This window comes from Pholcus phalangioides, unplaced genomic scaffold (assembly GCF_987345545.1).
Source record: "Pholcus phalangioides strain wild (caught in Gottingen) unplaced genomic scaffold, Ppha-v1.0 ptg000014l_1, whole genome shotgun sequence".
NCBI classification, from domain to species: Eukaryota; Metazoa; Arthropoda; class Arachnida; order Araneae; family Pholcidae; genus Pholcus; species Pholcus phalangioides.
Genome location: NW_028301607.1, coordinates 15,696,191 through 15,718,231, shown reverse-complemented (window position 1 = coordinate 15,718,231; position 22,041 = coordinate 15,696,191). Strand labels below are relative to the sequence as shown.

Genomic DNA, 22,041 nt, shown 5'->3' with positions numbered 1-22,041 from the left:
GACAGGAATTTGAATACCGGAACTTTATTAACGACTTCGACTTTATTAATACATTTTACTGCATATGTTAGCTGCAGTTTATTTATTCACAGACTTCATCTTATTTTAAACTGCGTATTAGATAAGGGCTGAACAAAACATCTATGTGCTAAAAAAATTTTCACCTGACAAAATAATGCTTCTTTTGACTTTTTCAGAACATAGTATTCCACTCGGGCGCACTTAATTCATTTGGTAATGTATGCGAAGCTTACTTCATTTTTATAAATGCATGTTTGAGGTCGCGGGATATTTCACATGAGAGGCCGAGGTCCACATTCAATCTACGGGCCATGGATTTAGCATACGTTTTTACACGCCTTCCCGGCAGATGCGTATTTACGGGGTGCTTAGCGGGATATAGTTCGGAGGAATTAGCGGTAAAGAAAATTATTTTAGATTGGGAGAAGCATGGTAAAAAGTTTTACAGCCCGCAAGTGGCAAAACCATGTCTTCCTCTACCTAGAGAGCGAGACACTTGGTAAGTGAGGGACCAAACCAGTGACTTACAGTGTTTGCAATCGTCTGGGTGAGGAAAAGAGTATGCAATCACGTGAGGAACCAAGGACGAGCAAGAGAGTAAAGAACTTGTCAATGAGGGGTCAAAAGATTGACCTAGAGAGCGACGGACGAAATCAGTGACAGACCAAAGAGTGACGCCACACATTATCCAGAGGGCAGAGAACCTGCCAGTGAGTGACAAAAGGATTGATCTAGAGAGCAAGAGACTACGTCAGCAAAAGACTAAAAGAATGACCTAGAGAGCGAAAGGGACAGGTCAATGTGTGACCAAAAAAAAATGACCTAGAGAGATTCGAGCGTAGATATAGAGATCAAGGAACCAGGTCATTGAATGACCAAAATAGTGTAGAGGGAGAAGAAATGGCCGGGTCCATAGAGCGAGGCACTATGCCAGTTAGGAACATGAGAGTTCACGTAAAGACAAAGAACCAGGTTTGTGATTGGCCAAAATATTGTGTAAGCATGAGAATGACCGACAGAATGAACTACCGAGCAAAGGACGAAGAGAATCAGCAATCAGAATAGTGGCCGTGAATGCAGTGATTACCATAAAAGCGAGCTAGAGAAAGAGGTGTATTTACAGGGGTAGGGGCAAAGAAGGATAAAACGCAGGTTTGCAAATTTGAGTCAATAAAATTATACTCGAATGGGAGAGTGGTTGAGAAAATTTGTACAGCCTACATGCAACAAAACCATAAATACGCCTCTGCTTCCCGGGATAGAACATTAATCGCTTATATCGATATTGAAAAAGAACCTCAAAAGAAAGAGGAGAAAAAAAAATCACAAATTTTCCAACCCGTGTTTTCAAAATACATCGAACAATTCTGACTAAAGCAATTTCTTCAGAAAGAAACTGATTATAAATTACAGTTGAGATTTATATGTAACCGAAATTTGATTTCGAGGACGATTGAAGGCGCTTTTCAAGTTCAATTTCCTTCCATCCAGTTTTATTAGAAGCTACAATCGAAAACGATTGGCCGAACGAAAACATCGGAGTTTTATCTAGTTAAAAATCCGCTTCGTCGGCATAACGGCAGCGCACTAACTGCGAAATTCATCCATTAACTGTTATCTGCCATTATCTTGGAAAAATTGCTTCCTACCCCCCCCCCCCATCCCACACACTCGTTCATTACTTGAGTGATAGAAAATTGCGAATAGCGTTTAGCTCTCCTATTGCATATATAAGTACCGTTTCCAGATAATATATGTATTCCTTTTGAAATATCCGTTAAATATAAACGCATGAATCAGAATTTGATTGGATTCCATTAAACATTCGAAAGAGATAATGGTCGGTATCAAAATACCATTTTGAGGAAATCGGAATATGTCAAATGCTGCTATGCGAGTGAAAGTCGAAGTAAATGTGGAGCAGGAAATGTCGGTATAAAATTGTGGTGGTGTTGCTAAATTAGGGAAAATGCTCAGATGTATTTACTGCAATTACAGAGTCTGTATCTGTAACTGTTCCAAGCAATTTAATTTCGGAGACATATTTTTTTGAGATATTCGTATGTCCTCTCCGTACAAACCGATTTCGCGAATGCTCAGAATCGGTTCTAGATGGATGGAATGGAATTTATTTAGTTGATATTTAAATATTATATAATTTTATCGATGCTCATAGTCAATATTGGGTTTGTTGTGCCTTTTAAGAGAGAAAAATCTCACGTTGGCGATGCATCATCGTGTAGTCTCTATAATTATTGCAATTAACACGTATGTATCTCAGTGAAAAAACCAAGAAATATGGTATCACTTATAATTTACATGAATATCTCACATGCTTCTATTTACAGCGGTTTACGGAAATTTCGCCCCAGCACGTTTCGTCCTTGGTACATTTTGCCCTCGGAAATTTCATCCCATCTCTTGCCCTGACCGTCTGTGTGTAAATGAGTGGGTGAGTGACCAATTGAGTTACTGTATTAGTAATCAAGTGAGTGGGTTAATAATCGACCATATGAGTGATCAAGTGAATGCGTGAGTGACAGTATGAGTGACTAATTCAATGGGTTAGTAACTATGAGTGAACAAGTGAGTGGGTGGGTAACCGCACGAATGTGTGGCAGTATACCAAGTAAGTGTGGTCACTCATTCTGTCACTAACATGGTTTATCGCTCATGCAAGAACCATCTTGGTTACTCATACGGGCATGCATTTGGCCACTCACCCAGTCATTCACTTGATCATTTATATGGCCATTCACTGAACCATATAGTCACTCATACGGCCACGCACCCACTTATACAGTCTCTCATAAAGTCAGGGTAGGCGAAATGTTTGGCATGAAATGCAAGGGGAGAAATTTCCGATTCTCCCTCTACAGCATGTTTGCCGCTGAAATTTTACTGAATGTATCTTAGAAATCTCGTTGAGTGTTTACACGCCTGCGTTGAGAAATTAAATTATTGATATAAACATAAAGAAAAATGAAGCGAACAGATCGTGGTTGTACTCATAATTAATAATCAGTGGTTGTATCGCTGGAGCCACCGACTAATTTATAACGTCAGAAACATTCCCCGTTAATGTAAAAGAAAAAAAAAATCATTAATCATTAATTTCCTAAAGTAGTTTAAGAGAAAAATATAAATTAGGTTGTTATTTCCAAGACTAAATTAATTTTCATTGGTACGTATTTCTATGCATTTGTGATAGAACGCTATATCCTTGTTGTTTCACAGGAAAATTCGAAGGAATATATGGGAGGTTTGATAATTTCTAAATTATTTGATTGTATGCAAAATCTTTTCTAAGGATGAACAATTTCAAGAAGCAAAATAATACAATATTTATACGAAAATACGGAAGAAAACTGAGAATTCCAATGAATATAGAGGAGGAATGTGTGTAAAAGTAACTTCTTTAGATATGAAAGGATTTTGATATTTAATTATAATTTTTGTTTACTTCGAATGTCCATGGATAGATGCACCGTGGAATTATTTACATTCTACAGCATTTTGAAAATACATTTAATAAATAATTTGTTCCTTTTTGAATCAACAGATTACTATGCCCGTTTATAAACCAATTGGTATTATTCTTGATATGAAGGACAATATAAATGTTGGAAAAAGAACGTTGTCTGTTAGTTTTTCTGTTCTTTCATAACATTTCTGCGGTTTTTGAATTCAAATATCTTAGCGAATGTTGCATTTAAAAACATGGAGTTTTTTTCTGTTGGCCTCAGGAGATACAGGGCAACATCTTTCTAATTGGAAGTTGGAAAACAAGAGGACCGTATGAAAATTCCGATTTTTTTTTTATTTTGTGCCACATTGCATTTTCACTCTCAGAACTGGTACAGGTTAATTTCTGAATAATTTTTGAGTATTTTTAAATTAGGAACATACCTCTACGATGAACGGTTATTGAGATAAAGGCCGCATTAGCATTTATAGGACACCTTATATAGGCATTGAAAAAAATCCATATTTTCAGTTTTAATCTAGGAATTCAAAATAAATAATAAATTCATTAATTCACGTTTTATGTGGACGTTAAAGAATTTATGAATTAGTTATCAATTTTATTATCATAGTTAAGTCATACGGATAATTTATAAAAATCAAATATAAAAATATTTAAATATAATTTTCATATAACGGCTGTCCTATAGTTTTTCTTTCGATATAATATCTTTTTTTCGACTATTATGAAAATATTTATTTTATGTTATTTAAACAAGAAAAGACAAAAAGACTATTGCAAACGCAAACACTATTTGACTCGAATGGATGATGCTTCAATGGGTGATAAAGAGTATCTTGAAAGATTCATGAGACAACATCCAAGTATAAAATAAATGAACAGTAATAGTTAATAATGAATTTAACAATTTTTTTGAAAAAAAAGACAGAAATCTTACCCCTTCCATTGTCTTTAAACCATGATATTTGGCCAATACTTTCAAGAAAAAAGAAAAATATAAATAAACAGAAAATCAGTTCAATAAAACAATAGTCCTACAATGTTACACGCAAGAACTCAGCAAACCTCCCTACAGATTATCAATAAAAGATCATAAGAACCAATTATAAAAATACCACTTTGAAAAAAGATAGAAAACTTATAAGGTATACCATATAAATCGTTTATTGAGGTTCCGAGCATATTCACCTCATCTTCTCCTATATAATATGTTATCAATGTGCCAACATTAAATTTAGTTTATTAAAAGTAATTAGAAACCAATGCATCAAACCATTAATAAAATTTTATTTTACTGCTGAATATATATATATATATATATACAACTATATGTATGCTAAAAAAAATTGATTTATTCCGTTGATGTATTTGTAAATTGAATAATTGTATCAATAAAATATAATTTAACAGGAATTCAATTTTAATAAACGATTTTAATGCTTCAATATCCATAGTTTCATTAAATATAATCCAACAAGGATATACAGTAGCATACTAAAATATCTAACATTCTAAGAAAAAATAAAAAAACGGGAAATTACAGTTACTAATAAGTTATAATAAGTAATGCGACATTTTCCTGTATGTCTTTTAATAAATTCAATAAAAATGAGGTTATATAGCTTTATTTAGACAACTCATTTTCATCAAGAACAAGTTCTTGGTTGCGAATATTTATCAACAAAGAGATCTACTAAAGTGAAAATTATATTTTGTGAAAGATTCTTTGGATAAATTATAAAATATCATGTCAAATATTTAACGATGAAATTTAGTTCATTAAAAATGATTTTAATTAATACTGTATTTAGACGGGGGAATTAAATTTTATTTTGTGGTGAAATATGCTGAGGAAAAGACATTTAGTTGGTAATTTATACGTTTTACTGTTCTTAGTAGAAACACGCAAATTTCCGGTAACTTACTAAAATGCCAATTTTGCAGAGAGATAAGAAATGTGAAAAGAAAACTAATGTACGATTTTTTTTTCACAAAATTTTTCAGAAAATTCAATGAGATAGATATGTGAATACAGTTCTATTTAGGTAAATCTATCATCAAATAGATCACATATTATAAAAATAACATTTTGTAGAAAATACTTTGGATGAATTATAAAATTATATGTCTCAATATAGTATACGATCAAATTTAGCTTTTTAGTTCTGCTTGCCCGGTTATGCATAGGTTACAGTCGCATCACACAATCATATCTTTTACTACGAGAGAGTCAACCGCAGTGCCCTCATTGTCAAAGTCCATTTACCGTTGCCCATGCTTTTACTTGTTCGGACCATCGTCATCATTTTACGACCGCTTTTGGTCAGAATCATCTTTCACTTCGTGACATTTTATCTGACCATTGCGATACATCTCGCATTTTTAAATTCATCAAAGCCATTGGTTTTTATGACAAATTATAGTTTTTACAATTCATGTCATTGTTTTATGTTGCTTTTTTATCATGCACAGTTTTAGTTTTTGACATGACAAAAGGACATTTTTCTTATTTTTATATTTGTTTTGGCGCAGTTTGACCAAATTGGTCCTTGCGCCAATAAACCCAAAATCCAATCCAATCCGATAAAATTTAGTCCATTAGAAATAATTTTAATTGATATTCTATTAGTCTGTTAAAAAAAACTTCAATTTGTGGAGGGAATGTTAGTAAAAAGAACATAATTTCGGTTAAAATTTTACACATTTTACTGAATTCTTTGTAGAAAAAGACACGGATTTTCCGTAACTTACTAATACGTACATGTGTGCCAAATTTTACACCGGTATGATAAACGTAAAAACTAAAAGTAGTATAACTTTCACTCAAATCTTGAAAGCAAATTCAGTGAAGTATAAATATTTTATTTAAATGACTCATACTCCTTTTTTAAAGTTCTTGATTACAAATACTTATCTACAAAAAAATTAAATAATATAACCATACTCTATTTTGTAATGAAATATTGGATATGGATATCAATTTTCCATGCCAATATTTAACGATGAAATTTAGTCTATGAGAAATAATTTTAATTAATATACTATTAGACTGTTAATGTAATTTTATTTTGTGGTGAGGCATATGCAAATAAAAAATATATATAATTTAGGCCGAAACGTCAAGTTATATTTACGGAAAATATAATTTTAGTTAACGATTAAAATGTTTTACTATCCATAGTTTCATGCACTTATACGTATACAGGGCGTATGGCATTTTACTCGTAAACCATTGATACTAGAGTCATACTTTATAATTGTAAAAAGTATTCGAATAACGTGGAGTACTCGTGTACGCCATTCATGTTGCAAGTAGTTGTATAGTTATTGAAACAAAAAAAAACGTTTTATACGGACACCCTGCGCCAATGAACCTAGATAGAAAGTTATTGCCCTGTCTCCCTTCATGCCAACAAAAAACATTCTACCTTTCCAAGCGCAGTATTCACTGAGATATTTAAACTTGAAGAACGGAGAAAAGTTTGGGGGGGGGGGTGGCATCGTTAAATATGGATTAACCGTTTTACCCGCATTTGATGTTGTTTCCAAACGAAGAATTCGAATATCTCTGCGAATATTGCACTTAAAAAGGGGGGTGTTTGTTTTTTTTTTGGTCAAGAGATACAGGGCAACAACTTTTTTTCTGTTAGTGAGTTAGAGCACAGGAGACACCGTATAAAAAGTTAACATTTTTATTTTAATAACTATATATCTCCTTACAACATGAATGACATATCTGAGTACTATACGTTATTTGGATACTTTTTCTAAGTAGAAGTATGCCTCTAGGATCAACAGTTCGGCAGTAAAATGTCATACGTCCTGTTACCTATGCACTCTGTATACAGTAACATACTCAAATGTGTCGAATTTTAAAGAGAAATGAGAAACGCAAAAACAAAAGTGAAATATGAGGTTTGTTTTCATATTTTTTCAGTACATTCGATAAGGTAGAGGCGTTTATAGCTTTATTTAGACAACGCATATTCATTAAAAACAAATTCTCCTGATTAAAATAATATTTAATCTTGAGAACTTGTTTTTAATGAATATGTGTTGTCTAAATAAAACTATAAACGCCTCTACTTATTTTTATATGTGATATCTCTGGATTGATAATATTTATCTATAGAGAGATCGCGTATTATTAAAATAATGTTTTTTTGCGAAAATATACTTTATAAATTCATAATTTAACAAAAATATAATTTCATTTAACGATTAAAATGCTTTACTATTCACAGTTTTATTAAATAGATACTTACACGAACATACAAAATAATATTGAAGAGTAGAATTTTAAACATTGATGAGAAACGCAAATGCAAAAGTAATACAATATTTTTTTAATTAGTAAATTCAATGAGGTAGAGACGTATACAGTTTCATTTAGAGAACTCACATTCATTAAATGCAAGTTAGTGACTAAATATTTACCAAAACAGATATTATAGAAATACTATTTTGTAAAATATAATTCAAATGAATCATAAAACATTACATCTACAGGGTGATTATAACTAAAGTTCCCGTGCGTGTTTGTGTGGTCTGAGTAGTTTTTGCCAAAAACTATTCATCCGAATATTGCCAAATTTTCAGGACGCGTTTATGTGACCGTGGGGGAAGAAGATATACGTCCACCAGAGAACGGGTGCTATATATAGGTCTGAGTAATATATAGGTCAGACCAACCTAGCGCTCGTTGTGATGGAGTCATTCCATCGAAACTTGGTATGTACGCTATACGAACCATGGGAAAAAAATAAATAAAAAGTGCCACTTATTCACCTGGCGTTAAAAAAATTGAACTATTTTTATTGCATAAATCTCTCTCCCATGGTCTCATTAATATATCCTGAAAATCTGGCAGTATTCGGATGAATAGTTTTGAATAAAACTATCCAGAGTGCGGGAAATTTAATTATAATCACCCTGTATATAATTCCTTCACAATTATACGAAGGAATTCATTTCACCGAAAACAATTTTAATTAACGTTGTATAGAGCCAATGGAATTCTATTCGGAGGTGAGGAACATGCAAATAAAAAAAAAACAATAATATGATCTTAAACGTTACGTAACCATGATTAAAAATTTAATATATTATTTTACGCTTTTTTTTGTTTATGGTCAAATTCCGTCAAAATTTGAGGAAAAAAATATAGTCAACTTGCATGTGTCAGTAATAGTGAAAGTTCTCTGTAGTGAGTAAATGAAACATAAAATGTGTATTTTTAAGTTTAGGTAGGGAGAGAAGGGAGCATATATATATATATATTTAAGGTGAACCACCTCTTTAAAAGCTTTTTTCTCGATATTTAATTGAAAAATCGACACCGGCGTAAGGTAACTGCCAGAGAGTTTTAGTCAAAATGATTCGCACCGGAAAGTTTTTGTTGAAACTCAATATCTCATCAGCTGTTTCCTTTAGTGCTTCTCCTCCCGCCATTTTATGAAAACTGCTATTCTTTTGTTCTTTTCTTATTCTATCTCTTTTTGTACTTCCGAAAACAAGTTTTTGTTTCCTAATGAAACGGAAATTGAATTAACGTTAATGAAATTTTGCCTCATTACACTGATGTTTGAAAGATTTCACCAGACATTTCACATACCATCGATTTTTTTTTTCCTTCTCCTTCTCCAATTCTAAACTACCTTCCTTTTACAAAACCATCTCTCTACTCGTTTTACTCGGTAATTAAGTTTCAGTGGTTAAAAAGTTTGCTTTTCAAAGTCCATAAATGGGTACGTGCCCATTATTACTCTTAACGTTCAAAGAGATTTGATTTTTTTTCTGTTCTTTTTTTTTTCAATTTTCATTTTAAAATACCCGTCTTTTGTTTTAATCCAGTTTAGCACAAAGTGGAAAATTTTTATGGTACATTTCTTTAAAGTAAAACGTTAATAGATCGTGAGGTACTTTGAAATTGCTGTAAAAAGTTATTAGCAAAGCAACCAGACAAATTTTTGTTCACGCATGGAGTAAAAATGAAAAATTGAGGGAAGAATTTTAGAATTCCATTTTATTCCTGTTTGTTACAAAAAAAAAAAACCTTGAGATTATAGTTCGAGAAATAGCAAACAAATAGATAACTCTTTGAAAATAGCATCAAATAACAGTGTTCTTTTTTCCTGAGAAGAGTATTTCCTTCTTTTATGCTGAAATAGTAAGAACTGCAATCAGAAACGGGAATCAAAAATTACTTCTAGAATAAATGATGAAATGTAATTAAATTCTATTTGAGATAATTAATTTTCACTAAAACAAATTAATTTAAACTAACGTAACTTGAATGGTATCAAGGTTTTTTTTTTAATAATAAAAAGAAATATATGTTTTGAGAACTCAAATCGCTTCATAGATTGGCCAGTTATGATCTATGCAGTTACTGATGACTGTGAATGGGCAAAGCACAATTCTATAACTTTGCTATTAACAGTTTGTCCAGTTATTTATTATCTGGGGATGAGTTGCGTCAGAATGCTTTAATGTGACTGAGGAATTGTGCAGTATATGTTCGCTGTGTGGTTAGTGCTGCCCTCCATCTTTCAGGTAAAGTAATATAATAGTGAATACTAGTGAGAAACGGACGAAATGATGTAAAAGGAAGTTTTTATTTTTATTATTTTTGCACGATAAATGTGGATTTATTTGTAAGAAAATAAATAATTTCAGTTGAGAGTTCTCAAAAATGTTAGTTATGAAACACCAGCAAGGTAATATTTAATAGTTGAAATTTTTTTGGAATTTTAAATATTAATAAGCGTTGCATAGTTGATCGCTTCATGAATACCACTATTTTAAGCGTATTAACGTATAGGGGTAATAAAATATAATACATAAAATGTCAACGTACTCATCTTAAAATTATGGAAAGCCTTGGTAATTCCTTAATGAAATAATTGGGAGAATTTTCGAAGAACCAAAAACATCTTCATTGCTTTTTGTGAGGAATTACCCTGTGCGTAGAAGTGTTCCAGATGAAAATCGTGTTCATTTATACTTTACGTCTCACCGTTTAGCGGAACATGGGAATGGGGGATTAGTTTCATATCAAAATTATCTGCTTTGGTATATGTGGGTGTAATACAAATAATAAAAGTCATATATGTAATGTGCACAGCAGGTAAAGCGTTTTGTTTACCTACCGCGCATTGGATAAGGTAACATTGATATTTCAAGGATTCAAAAGATATGAATAGGGTATGGTCATGTGTGTTTATCTTTGACCTTTTAATTTACCGTATTTCATTGCGTGGCACATATTTCACAATAAGATACTAATTTCATGGGTTTTTTTTTCGTATCCTGTACATATAGTATGACAAGTGTAAGGTAACAGATGAGATGGCATGGGCTTCCCTCCCATTGCTTTCAAAATATACATCCATCCTAATACACGGACATTCATCCGTCTTAACGAAACCCAGAAACTTTTTTTCAACTTCCAACCCCATCTTGTCCGTAATGACCACAAAATTTGTAAATCGAGATATACCCAATTTTCCGGGGAAAATATGTTATAAAAATTATGTATGTTTTTCTTCTTCTTTTTCTTCCTTTTTTTTGACACAAAATGAAGTGTTCCAGACTCTGCTACGAAGCTGGGCTGCATGAGATCTTTGCAACGGGATAAGTCCAGTGGCAAAGTGTTCTGGCGTTCATTCACTCATTTATGCGGTGGCACAGCATGAAGAGAACCGAAAGAGCACCCAAGTGCAAGCTGCACACCTTTCGAAGGATTAAAGCTTAACAACCATCTAATTATTATTCAACCGTATTTTAAACATGAATAAATTTGCTAGAAAATGCTCGCTGAATGTTCAGAAGCAATTCTGAATGTATTAAACGAAAAACAACGTCGTCACGGAAAATATAAAATACATGTTATTATAAAAATATCCAATTTAGAGTACAAACTACTGAAAACAACGGTCCTTACATTCATTCTGAAACACTACAGATTCCGTTCTCAATATTTTACCTATTTATATCTTATTTGCCTGTCTTTGAATTAATTTTCTTCCATCATGGCCATTTTATCTTCGGCCACCTTCTCTATATCTGTTCCTTGAGACAAAGTTACGGGACATGATTTGGTTGGGAAAAAGAAGGAGGCACTTGAATTATATTTCTCCTATTTGTGTATTTTTTTGCCGGTTCTCAAATCATTTCTCATATTTATTTACTTTTTGTCAGTCCGCAAAATTCATGTTCACCTTTCCAAGTCGTAATAGCTCTTTACATCAGAAAATGGAAGACAGATGGCAGCAGGAACACGAAACAATTGTAACTAGACAACAAATACGTTGGAGGGGGGGGGGGTACGACCGCACATACGCTCAGAACACACATTCCGTCATGTGCTGATTCATTAGGAATTTCGTAGGGGGATGTGTACGACGTGCATGTCCGGTTGAGTCGTAGTACTTGTAATGGCTTAAAAATAGTGGAATAGACCAAAAATAGTGGCTGCCAAGTTACGCACCAACAGAGGATCGTGTTTCTATCGTAGTTTTTAACTCCACACGTGGTGTATTTTATTTATTTATATTTGTATATTTGCAGTGTTGCTTTTGTTTTTATTCATATTGGTTTGCAAACTTTGCTATCCGTGTTTTCGATTCTGAATGCTCGGAATGAAGACCTTATCTATTGGCGTTAGAGAACAACAGCACAATGAATTCCATAGCCCACGGGTGCACAATTTTTTCACACCACCGGCCACATATACGGTATTTCTGCCGCTCGCGGGGTACAGAAACTGGTAAGCACAGGGTGGAGGGGACCATATGACCTGTATTTTACGGGGCATTACCGGAATTTTGAACACCCCATTTCGACTTTTAAGAAAAATTCATCTTTGGAATGACCATATTTCCTCGGGAATGGGGATCTCATACACGATAAATCGCTAATTTTCACTGAAAATAATGCTAAAAGTAAGCAAAGTTGTCAATTATGGCTATAACCACTTCGATATCGCCAATGACAGGATATGGAGCACCTCTGCAAATCTCAAGGGATAATCATGAATAATGAATCTATTGATCACAATCATTCTCAAAACTTCATAGGCAAAACTTCTATTTGTTAGTTTTATTCATCTTGTTGATCCATCTACATTTGGCTGCATTTAAAATGAATGAAATAAAAAAAATTTACCATGACAAACATGTGAGATGAACATTCATAATCACAACAGGCATAATTATTATCATATAATTTATGAGTGTAGAAAATATTTTTTTATGCGACAATGAAGAATAAAAAATTCAAGAAATATGGTTATTTTTACAAAATGGTCGGAATGGGTGAAATTAAGAAAATATACGGCAATATCCCTGAAAATATAGATAATATGGTCACCCGCGAGAGATTCAGCTAATATATTTGTCAAACATATACATTTTTTTCAGGTGAACCGCATTTCATCAATTGCAACTTGCAAAAGTAGGCCCCTATTTTGTGCATAGCTGCCATTACTGTAGCTTCATTGGCAGTTTTTGCGAAAATTGGCTATTTTACTTACCGTTGGCAATTTTTGGCGATAAATGACGATGTTTCATATGAATTACGGTTTCCTGCATTTTTATGAACGAAATATGTGGCAAACCTTTTATTCTGATACTTTTCAACCGGACAATCTTTTGCTGGAGGGATGGACCCAGTTGGTGGACCGTACTTGGCCCACGGGCAGGAGGTTATGAACACCTGTCATTGTCAGTTTCTTGACCAAAAATTTATGTAGGCACCACAAGCCTCCAAAATTGTTTGTGGGGAAGTTACTTTTGCATTGGAAAATATGGTCAAAATATTAAATCACGGGACAGCAAATTTTTCGTATAAAAATTGATAGCTATTCACTTCTTATTAACAATTCTGTTTCTAACACAAAATAAATTATTTTTATTCGAAATTTTGCGTATAGAAAATTCTAGTACATCCGTCGGGTGAGACATAAAAATATACAGATTTTACGCTATCTTCTAGAAATTGGAAAATTCTGTTGACACGTGTTTGACAAGAAACGTAGAAGACACAAACGAAGATAATAGAACCCCGTGATTATTCGTGAAGCAGCATAAGTATTATTATTGCGGTCGGGGAGGGGGGCGGCGAACAAACAACATTGAAATTCCATCTCTCTTTTGTGTTCATAAAAGTTTCAACCGTATTTATTATTTTTTTTTCCAAAATAAACATCCACATAGCAATAATAACAAAGAAGGAATGAAAAATCGAGCTTCCCCCAAAGAAGAAGAAATTGATGGAACATTGGAACGGCGGGAAAATAATAGAAAAAAAAAAGAAATAATAATCATAAGGGACAGAAAAGGAATGTTCCATTAAGAAGGATAAGAAATGGAAAAAAGAAGGAAATGAGTTACAGTAAATATCCTTCGAGAACAAGAAATGTTAAAAAAAGAATAAAATGCATTTCAAAATATTTCAATGCAAGTAAAAAAAGAATCTTTTATGTTAGTAATTGAGAACATGAAACCATCTAGAAATATTCTTCAGATGAAAAATATCTTGAACAGCCGTTAAGGGAAATTTAGTGAAGAAAGCGAATGTTTCTCTCTCTCTCTCTCTCTCTTCTTGCCTGTATTTTTCTTGGAAAGGAATTTTTAGTAAATATGCAATTCCTCAGTTTTGGTTGCGTCATTTTTAGTTATAAGCAGATACCGGATAAATATATGCTCCATAAAAAGTGGCAAAATATTCACTGAAAACACGGAAACATGCACTGAAAAAGCTGTAACATGCACTGAAATATAAAGATAAATCTGCATTTAAAAATTCAGAGATATGACATGAAATAAAAAATTCGCGAAAAATTAAAGCGAATCCATCTAATAATGCTAAAGTATGGAAGTAAAAATATACCCGAAAATGAAAAAAATATGTATTTAAAACTGCCGGAAAATTAAAAAAAAAAGCATTAAAATATGCATTCAAAAATGTTGAAATATATATATATGCTCTAAAATGAAAAATATATATATTTACGTAAAATTATAAATACGCGCGTATTAAGAGCATTGAAGTATGCTCCAAGATAGAAGAAACTTATGCAGTAAAACTGCAAAATATGAGCAAATATAATGAGGAAACATGCATTATGAGATCCAAAAATATGCATTTAAAAATGCAAAAAAATTGTCCTAAAATGAACAATACTGAATGATAAAATATTTTCTAGAAACAATTAGACAAAATTTGATTAAATTTGAAGAATAAAAAGATAAAAATAATCTTGAAAACTTCAATACAATGCGATTAATATAGAAAAATACTAAAAAGCTTATTCAAAAATATTTATATGAAAAACTATAAAAAAGTGCTAAAATATACAATACAATGCTATATGCACTAATGCATTTGCATATTATCCGGGCATCCGGGCTTTAGTTATAAGTTTAACGGTAACTGTGATAACTCCTGTTATTGTACGTGACTGGCTGACCATCTTGGTAAGTTTTTCTTTTTCAATGCCCCTAAATTTATACATCACTGTTACCGGTGAGTTTGCATGTCATTAATAACTTTTGTCGCGCTACGGTTATTATCCGCACACGAGGGGTAATTAGAACGCGAGACCTTCTATTTATTGCCAATTCCAAACGACAGCGTTGCAAATTTTTTTTTCTTTTTTTTTATACATACCGAGATGTTGGTGCGCTAACCCCTGGGTGTGGAACTCTCAGCGGTAGCAATCTTTTTCTGTGGTTATGCTGTTCATTTCTGTTGTACCCCTCGTCAGGAAAGTTTCTAACAAGTATCGACGAATGATGTCGAACTCGCGAAACCCCTGAGCATCCTTTAGTAGGCTTGCTTTAGGCAGGCACTTATGAACCTCGCGCTCACCCAAGCGTCTTTGTTAAACATGATGAATCGTACTGTATTAGTCACATTTCTCTGTCATCATGCATAATTGCCGTTTTGAATTGGTAAATATGATAAATTTATGACGAGATTTATTATCTAAAAATAAATTATTTTATTATTACTTGTGAGCACCAGTCTGAACCGGGTATAATGGACTCCGATTTAACGAATATTTTCGATAATACCCGAAATGACCCCTACTATAATTAACTCGTACTTGACAAGCGTTTTGAAATCTTACCTCAAACTCCATTTTAACAAATTTCACGATTCTATACCGATGTAATACTCTCATTTAACAAATTTTACTATCGTATCCAGATATAATGATCCCTCATTTAATAAATTTTACGATCACATCCCGATATAAAGGGCTCACATTTAACAAATTTCACAATCGTAATTCGTTATTGTGGACGTTTATTTAACGAATTATCCGATTTAAAATGATTTTTCACATGTTTTTTACTACTTACAGAACCTACAGGAACGAGCAGGCCTTGTGACCACCCGGTTTGAGCGGCAAACGCAAGTCCAGTTCCTCCATCGCGCAGGCGCGCTCTTTCCCCTATTACGCCGACAGCGCCATCCAGTGGTGGACGCTGTCGCCACATCCTTAAAAATTCAATTACAAGGTTGATGTCCTGTCTCAATGAAAAATATTACTTGTGATATTTCCATTCAAAAATCTGAGAGAAGTTGAGAAAGAACAGTATAAATGAGGACGAGCTTGAGGCGACCACCGATAGATGGCGTCTTCATTTCCAACTCATTAATGACAGTTAACTGCAATATAGCGAGATGGCCAGAGTCGGTATTTGGTGTAGTAATAGTCTAAATGAGGGAACGAAGCGCTGTCCGTTAAATTTTTTTAAAGCTGTTTTCCCTCCCTTTTTGAATTCAAATATCTCTGCGAATATTTCACTTTGAAACGCGGAATATGTTTTTGCTATTCTCATTAGACTCAGGGCAATAACACTACATTTTAGTAATTGGGTTTTTCAAGTCAATGGTGTCGCTATAAAAAGTTAATTTTTTTATTTCGATAATTATACAACCCCTTGAAATATGGTCGTATCTGAGTTCTACACGTTTTTTGGATATTTTTCCAATTGGAAGTATGCCTCAGGGATCAACGGGTCGCTAGTAAAATGCGCCAACGGGAATCATGGAATCACATTGTAAAACGTAAATATTTATCGTTGTTTTTTTACCTTTAATTTTGTTCAAAGCATCTTTCATGAACGGAATGGAAAAAACCTCCACATTCATACGTCATTTATAAGTCGGCAGTTCTTTGCATGTTTATTAGTTCTATACCTTTGATAAAATAATTCACTGAAGTTTTTGATGTTGGAAAACTTTTCAATGATGAAAAAATTGTTCAATTATTAAGAAGAAAGTGATTTCGACCACCCTATCTAAATGATTTTTCCTTTAGAAAGGAAATAATGAAAAATTATCAGTGATTTTTTCTGTTGAAAACAATATAGTGTAGATGGCGACACGATGCTGAATAGGAAATTTTCCCAGAAAGTTAATAATTCATTTGAGCGTAAGTTTTTTTTGTTCATATTAACTATTCACAAACGAATATTTCGGTTCATTCGAATAAGGGACTTCCTATTAGCATAAATTATCTCCGTTCATCGATGAATTATCGTGTATATTTCTATTGGAATGTTCTTCAATAGTACGTAATGTTATGTTCGAAAAGTGAACATAAAAAAAAAATAATAATAATAACAGGGCTAATAAGATACAACAAAATTTTCTCATCATTATATTATTGAGTATTTTTAATCTTAAAATCACAGTTTACTGTGATGTGCTTTGATTAGTTTGAGTTCTTCTAATGTTTGTGGCTTCTTTTCTTTGGTTAAAAATATGTCACCCATTGCCACAATTAAAAATCACCACAGTTTTTGTGAACACCATAACATAAATATTTATTACTAAGGAAAAATAACCGGCTTTGCCCGGGTACGAAAACAAGAGAGGGAAAACATGTTGTGAATTAAAAAATTCAAGAAAACACGTTGCGGCAACTTGCGTGATTACAAAAACGGGACAGGAAACATGTTGCAAACTTGAACACTTAAAAAAATTCAAGAGATTACACATTGCGATCTCACATAATTACAAAAATTCGAAAAAAAAGAAGAAAAAACATGTTGAGAACTTGAACGATTACAAAAATTATGAAAACGTTGCGAATTTCCCAGAAATTATCATTCCAAAGCTTTGAGATAAAGATTGATTTATGCATAATTTACATGATTTTATACATAATATTTTAAACAATGTTTTCATTATGTACTATAAGTCATTATAGATTTAGTGTCCTTAATGTAATATAACCCGAGGGCCACAGCCTTGAAGGCCAAAAAACCGTCGAAACCTTTTGTAGGGGCACCGCCAACGAAACGGCTTAAGTAGTTAGAGAATTTATAGAAACGCTAAAGTCAAAACCTTAATGATAAAATGTATTATAAAATTAACGACATAAGTAAATTCAGAATTACTTTTAGAAGATATTTTCAGAACGTTTCTTCTCAACGGTCATTTTTCCTCCATTTTTTGCAGGTATCTTGGATTAGAAGGAAAGACTTTCACATTCTGACAGTTGGACTGGACACGTACACAACAGACGCACGCTTCGAGGCTATCCACATGGAAAGAAACAATGACTGGACGTTGAAGATCAAGTTTGCCCAACTCAAGGATCAGGGTCTGTACGAGTGCCAGGTTAGCTCAGACCCGAAGATAAGCCTGTTCGTTAATCTCAGTGTCGTTGGTGAGTCCGTTTGTGGTAGTATCATGTTGAAAATGTTAAGCAAAAATATATGAAGTAGTTTGCGGTCACTGTTATATAAATATATTATTTCTTATACGAAAAATGTGTATTATTTTTACGTCTTTCGGCTGCAATTTATTGAAAGAACACAACAATCTACTAAAAATGTTGTGCATCTCACTCACCTGGAATATACTGGGACACTGGAAAGAGTGAGTCTGAAATTAACACTATGACGCCTTGGATGTTCCATTTTTGGAAAATCTGGAATTTCAAAATCCTGACGCGGGTGCTGTTTTTACTCTCAGGCTTAGAAATTAATGACATTTCATCAATTTTAGAGGTTTCGTATCATGACATGTTTGAGACATTTTGAACCTGTTTAGTCCTCCGAAAATTCGAAATTACACTAAAAAAGTCAAAATGTGTAGTTTTTGGTTCATGATAATCCTAAGCTTTAATAAATTATATTTATTCTGTTCTTTTTTTCTTCTTTTTTGATAACAGAAAAGTGGTAGGAATGCGAAAAGTGTAAGTACCAGGTGAAATGTAAAAATGACATGTTCAGCATCAGCAGCAGAAAGCGCTGCGGGGGCGGGTCAGAATTTTCTTTTTTTTGCATGCAATGCTAGATATTAGTTTTGTAAGACTCACAAATATCGACAGAAAATTTAAACGCTATTCAATTCGTTATGAAAATAGAGGTTGAAAAAATTTCTTTAGGTTTAGGTATGTGTTTCAATTTGGAAATGAGTGACTGATATAAACAACATTGTGATAAAACTCAGGAAACCTTACTTGGATAGAAGAAGGAATGTCAAATGCGACAATACAAAACATTTTTAGTTAATGCACATTGTAATTCAGTTTCGCCGAAAGCTCCGCTCCTAGTGACGTTTTGTTATCTTTCTTTTGTGGTTTTAGTAACCAATCATCGGAGTGGTAATGCCGATTGTGTTACTAAAGCCAGGTTTTCCTAGAAGCAGGTTTCCACAGCGCGCGCAGCGTAAAAACGCTGATTGGTCAAAAACACCTGAATTTCAGGTTTTTAACCAATCAGCGTTTTGACGCTGCTGCGGCGCAAAAGTTTTACTCCTAGGAAAACCCGGCTTAAGAAAGAAGAGGTTGTAATTACGCTGTGGTGAGCTCTCTAAACCACTAGATTGCAAAGACAACGAACGTCAATCTTTCTTTAGATCTCGTGTGCACTGAAGGAGACCATACAGTCAGACCTAACTCAGGCCAAAGCTCACAATGTCTGACACTGCCAGCAGATGGCGACTTATTCAAAGATGTTGTCACTCTCAGCTAACCATATGAATGTTTTTAACAAAAACAACTGTTCATACTGCCACCAGGTGGAGAACAAAGAAAATCTTTATATGGGTAGTGGGGAGTGGTATCATCCTTGGATAAATCGTCATCTGGTGGCAGTGTCAGCAAGTGTGAGACATTCCTCAGTTAGGTCCTACTGTATGGTCCCGATCAGTGTGCACAAGCTCTAAGAAAAAATTGGGATTCGTTGCCTTTGTAGTCTAATAGTATAGATAGTCTAGAATGCTCACGTGGCGAGTGAGAGGATGGAGGCTCGATTCCCCGCAAGGTCAGTCTTCGCATCAGCCAACTGTTAAAAACCTTCGTATGGATAGCGGTAAGTGACACCATCAAGTTTCAATTGGTCCACAGTGTCCGGAAGGTTGACGATCCCTGGGTGTACATGTTGAAATGTGCGTGTATGCATTGTAAACCTATAATGGCATTGCCTATTTATAACAAGAAGTTTGTTTTTGTGTAATGCTTGTGCTTGTTATATTACTGCCACCTATAACAAGCATTATACAAAATTGAAAAAAAAAGCACATGGATCAATTACTACATATTTTTCCAAGCGTGCGCTATAAAAAAAATACCGAAACATCGAAAGGAAGTAAGGTTTTTCTCCAAGTGTGTCATTTTTGGCACATCGGGCGTTCTAGGGGGGTCAAATAAAATCCGATCCTGTGTCAAGTAAAATGCGTTAATTTTTTTTTTTTAGACCAGACGACAAAAAAAAAACGTACAAGACAGAAAGACAAAAACAAAACTGCAAAACAACCACTATTTGACCCAAAGGAATATAATCCTTCAATAGGCAATAGTAGTAAGGGGTCAATGAAGTATTACGTCAGCATCGGGGGGGGGGGGGTTTCGGATTTGCTGACTTTTGAAGACGGGGGGAAGGGGGATTGAAGGTTGCTTACGTCATTAACCACCATTTTTGAAGATATGAAATATTCTAAGCTGCTGACGGGGGGGGGGGGTCAAAAATGGCTAAAAATCTGCTTACGTAATTCTTGAATGGCCCCTAAACAGTGACCCAAATGGAACAATTTTCTTGGCAATCTTGAAAGTGTACACGTACCCAAATAGTTCACAATAAACTGTAATACTCAATATCCAGTTACAGAATGCTACATAAATGTTACCCCCGGTGCTTCAAATTACAGTGACAGTTTATTAGTCATCAAATAAAATGAGCTGTTCAATATCCGTTATTTCAAATACAAATTTTTTTATTGTTTTTCTCTGAACATATCAAGTGAAAGCTGTTGTCTATTAATGCCATTAAACTCATAGCAAACCCTTGGAGAAAGAACGCGCAAATATTTTTTGTAAACTCTTTTTCTTGATAATGGTATCTGATATAAATTTTGTTTTCGTATATTACTGCTTTGCACAATCACTCGGTTTTGGGATAGCAATCAGGTTTTTTTTATAAATGAACAACAATACTTTGTATAAATAAAGCCCATGTACACGTTGAAACTAATTAGTGATACATTGCTTTGAGAGAAAATAATGTTAATCTGCAGAAAGTAACGTCGAAAATTACCATATAAAGGATTTATGGACGAAATAGAAATTTTGTATGTTTTTCCCCCCAGAGAGTTAATCCATATAATACATGGGAAATACAATACATAAAACACTTTTCTCAAACTGTTATACAAAATAATAGATTTCAGTTTGGTTTATCTAAGCTTATTGATAATTAAATGTTCATAATTGAGTTTTCTTTGTTTATTGATAATTAAATTAGTATGAGCTTTCCATTTCAAGTTGGAGGAAATAACTAATCCAAGATATTTACAATTTATTACTCTGTCGATATAAGCATAAATGAGGAGCTTATTTTCAAAAGAGAAAGCTTCCACTTTTTTTCTGAAATGCACTTTTCAACAGTTGTCGACTCTTTGGGATAAGCTCTGTCAGATTATCCAACATGGTTTATTCAAACGGTAATATTTTTGGTAGAAATTACAATGTAAAGTTAGTCCTTTCTTTCAAAGGAGAACATATACTTCGATATTTTTCATCTCTTGATAACAGATACCCATGGGACCAAAAATTTTCTCTGCTAACGAGGAGTGTTCGTTAATACGTTATCAATGTAAGATAATGTAAGACGCATTGTCGTAATTGTCTCAATGCAAGACACATTGAATCCCGTCGATGTAATTCAAAATTGTGTCTGTCAGTGGAGGTGTCGACTATAGGTAGTGTTCTTTATGGGAGGTTTCACTGTATAATGCTCTTGTTTCTATTGTTAATAACGAGGAGGGAGAGGGTAGTAAAGATACCTTCCCGGGATAATTAAAACCTTCTGGAATCCCCAGAAGACGTGCAAATTTCAATTTTTTCGGACTTGACCAGCTGAATGAATGAACGCCAGAACTTTGCCACTGGACTTATCCCGTTGCCGAGATCTCTTCCAGCCCAGCTTCGTGGCAGAGTATGAACTTGACCAGCTCAAATTTTAATCAAAAGGTAACATATCCACCAATTTTCTTTCAAGACGGAA

General features: G+C 33.6%; 1 protein-coding gene across 2 annotated transcripts in view; it reads left to right on the top strand.

Moving 5' to 3' along the window:
* The window catches only part of LOC149078205 (zwei Ig domain protein zig-8-like), a 416,653-nt gene that overhangs the window by 391,881 nt on the left and 2,731 nt on the right, over positions 1 to 22,041 (top strand). For both annotated transcript variants that reach the window (XM_089241796.1, XM_089241795.1), the window contains exon 3: positions 17,990 to 18,200. In XM_089241796.1, coding sequence (XP_089097922.1) covers positions 17,990 to 18,200 — 211 coding nt within the window. The remainder of the gene's footprint in view (positions 1 to 17,989; positions 18,201 to 22,041) is intronic.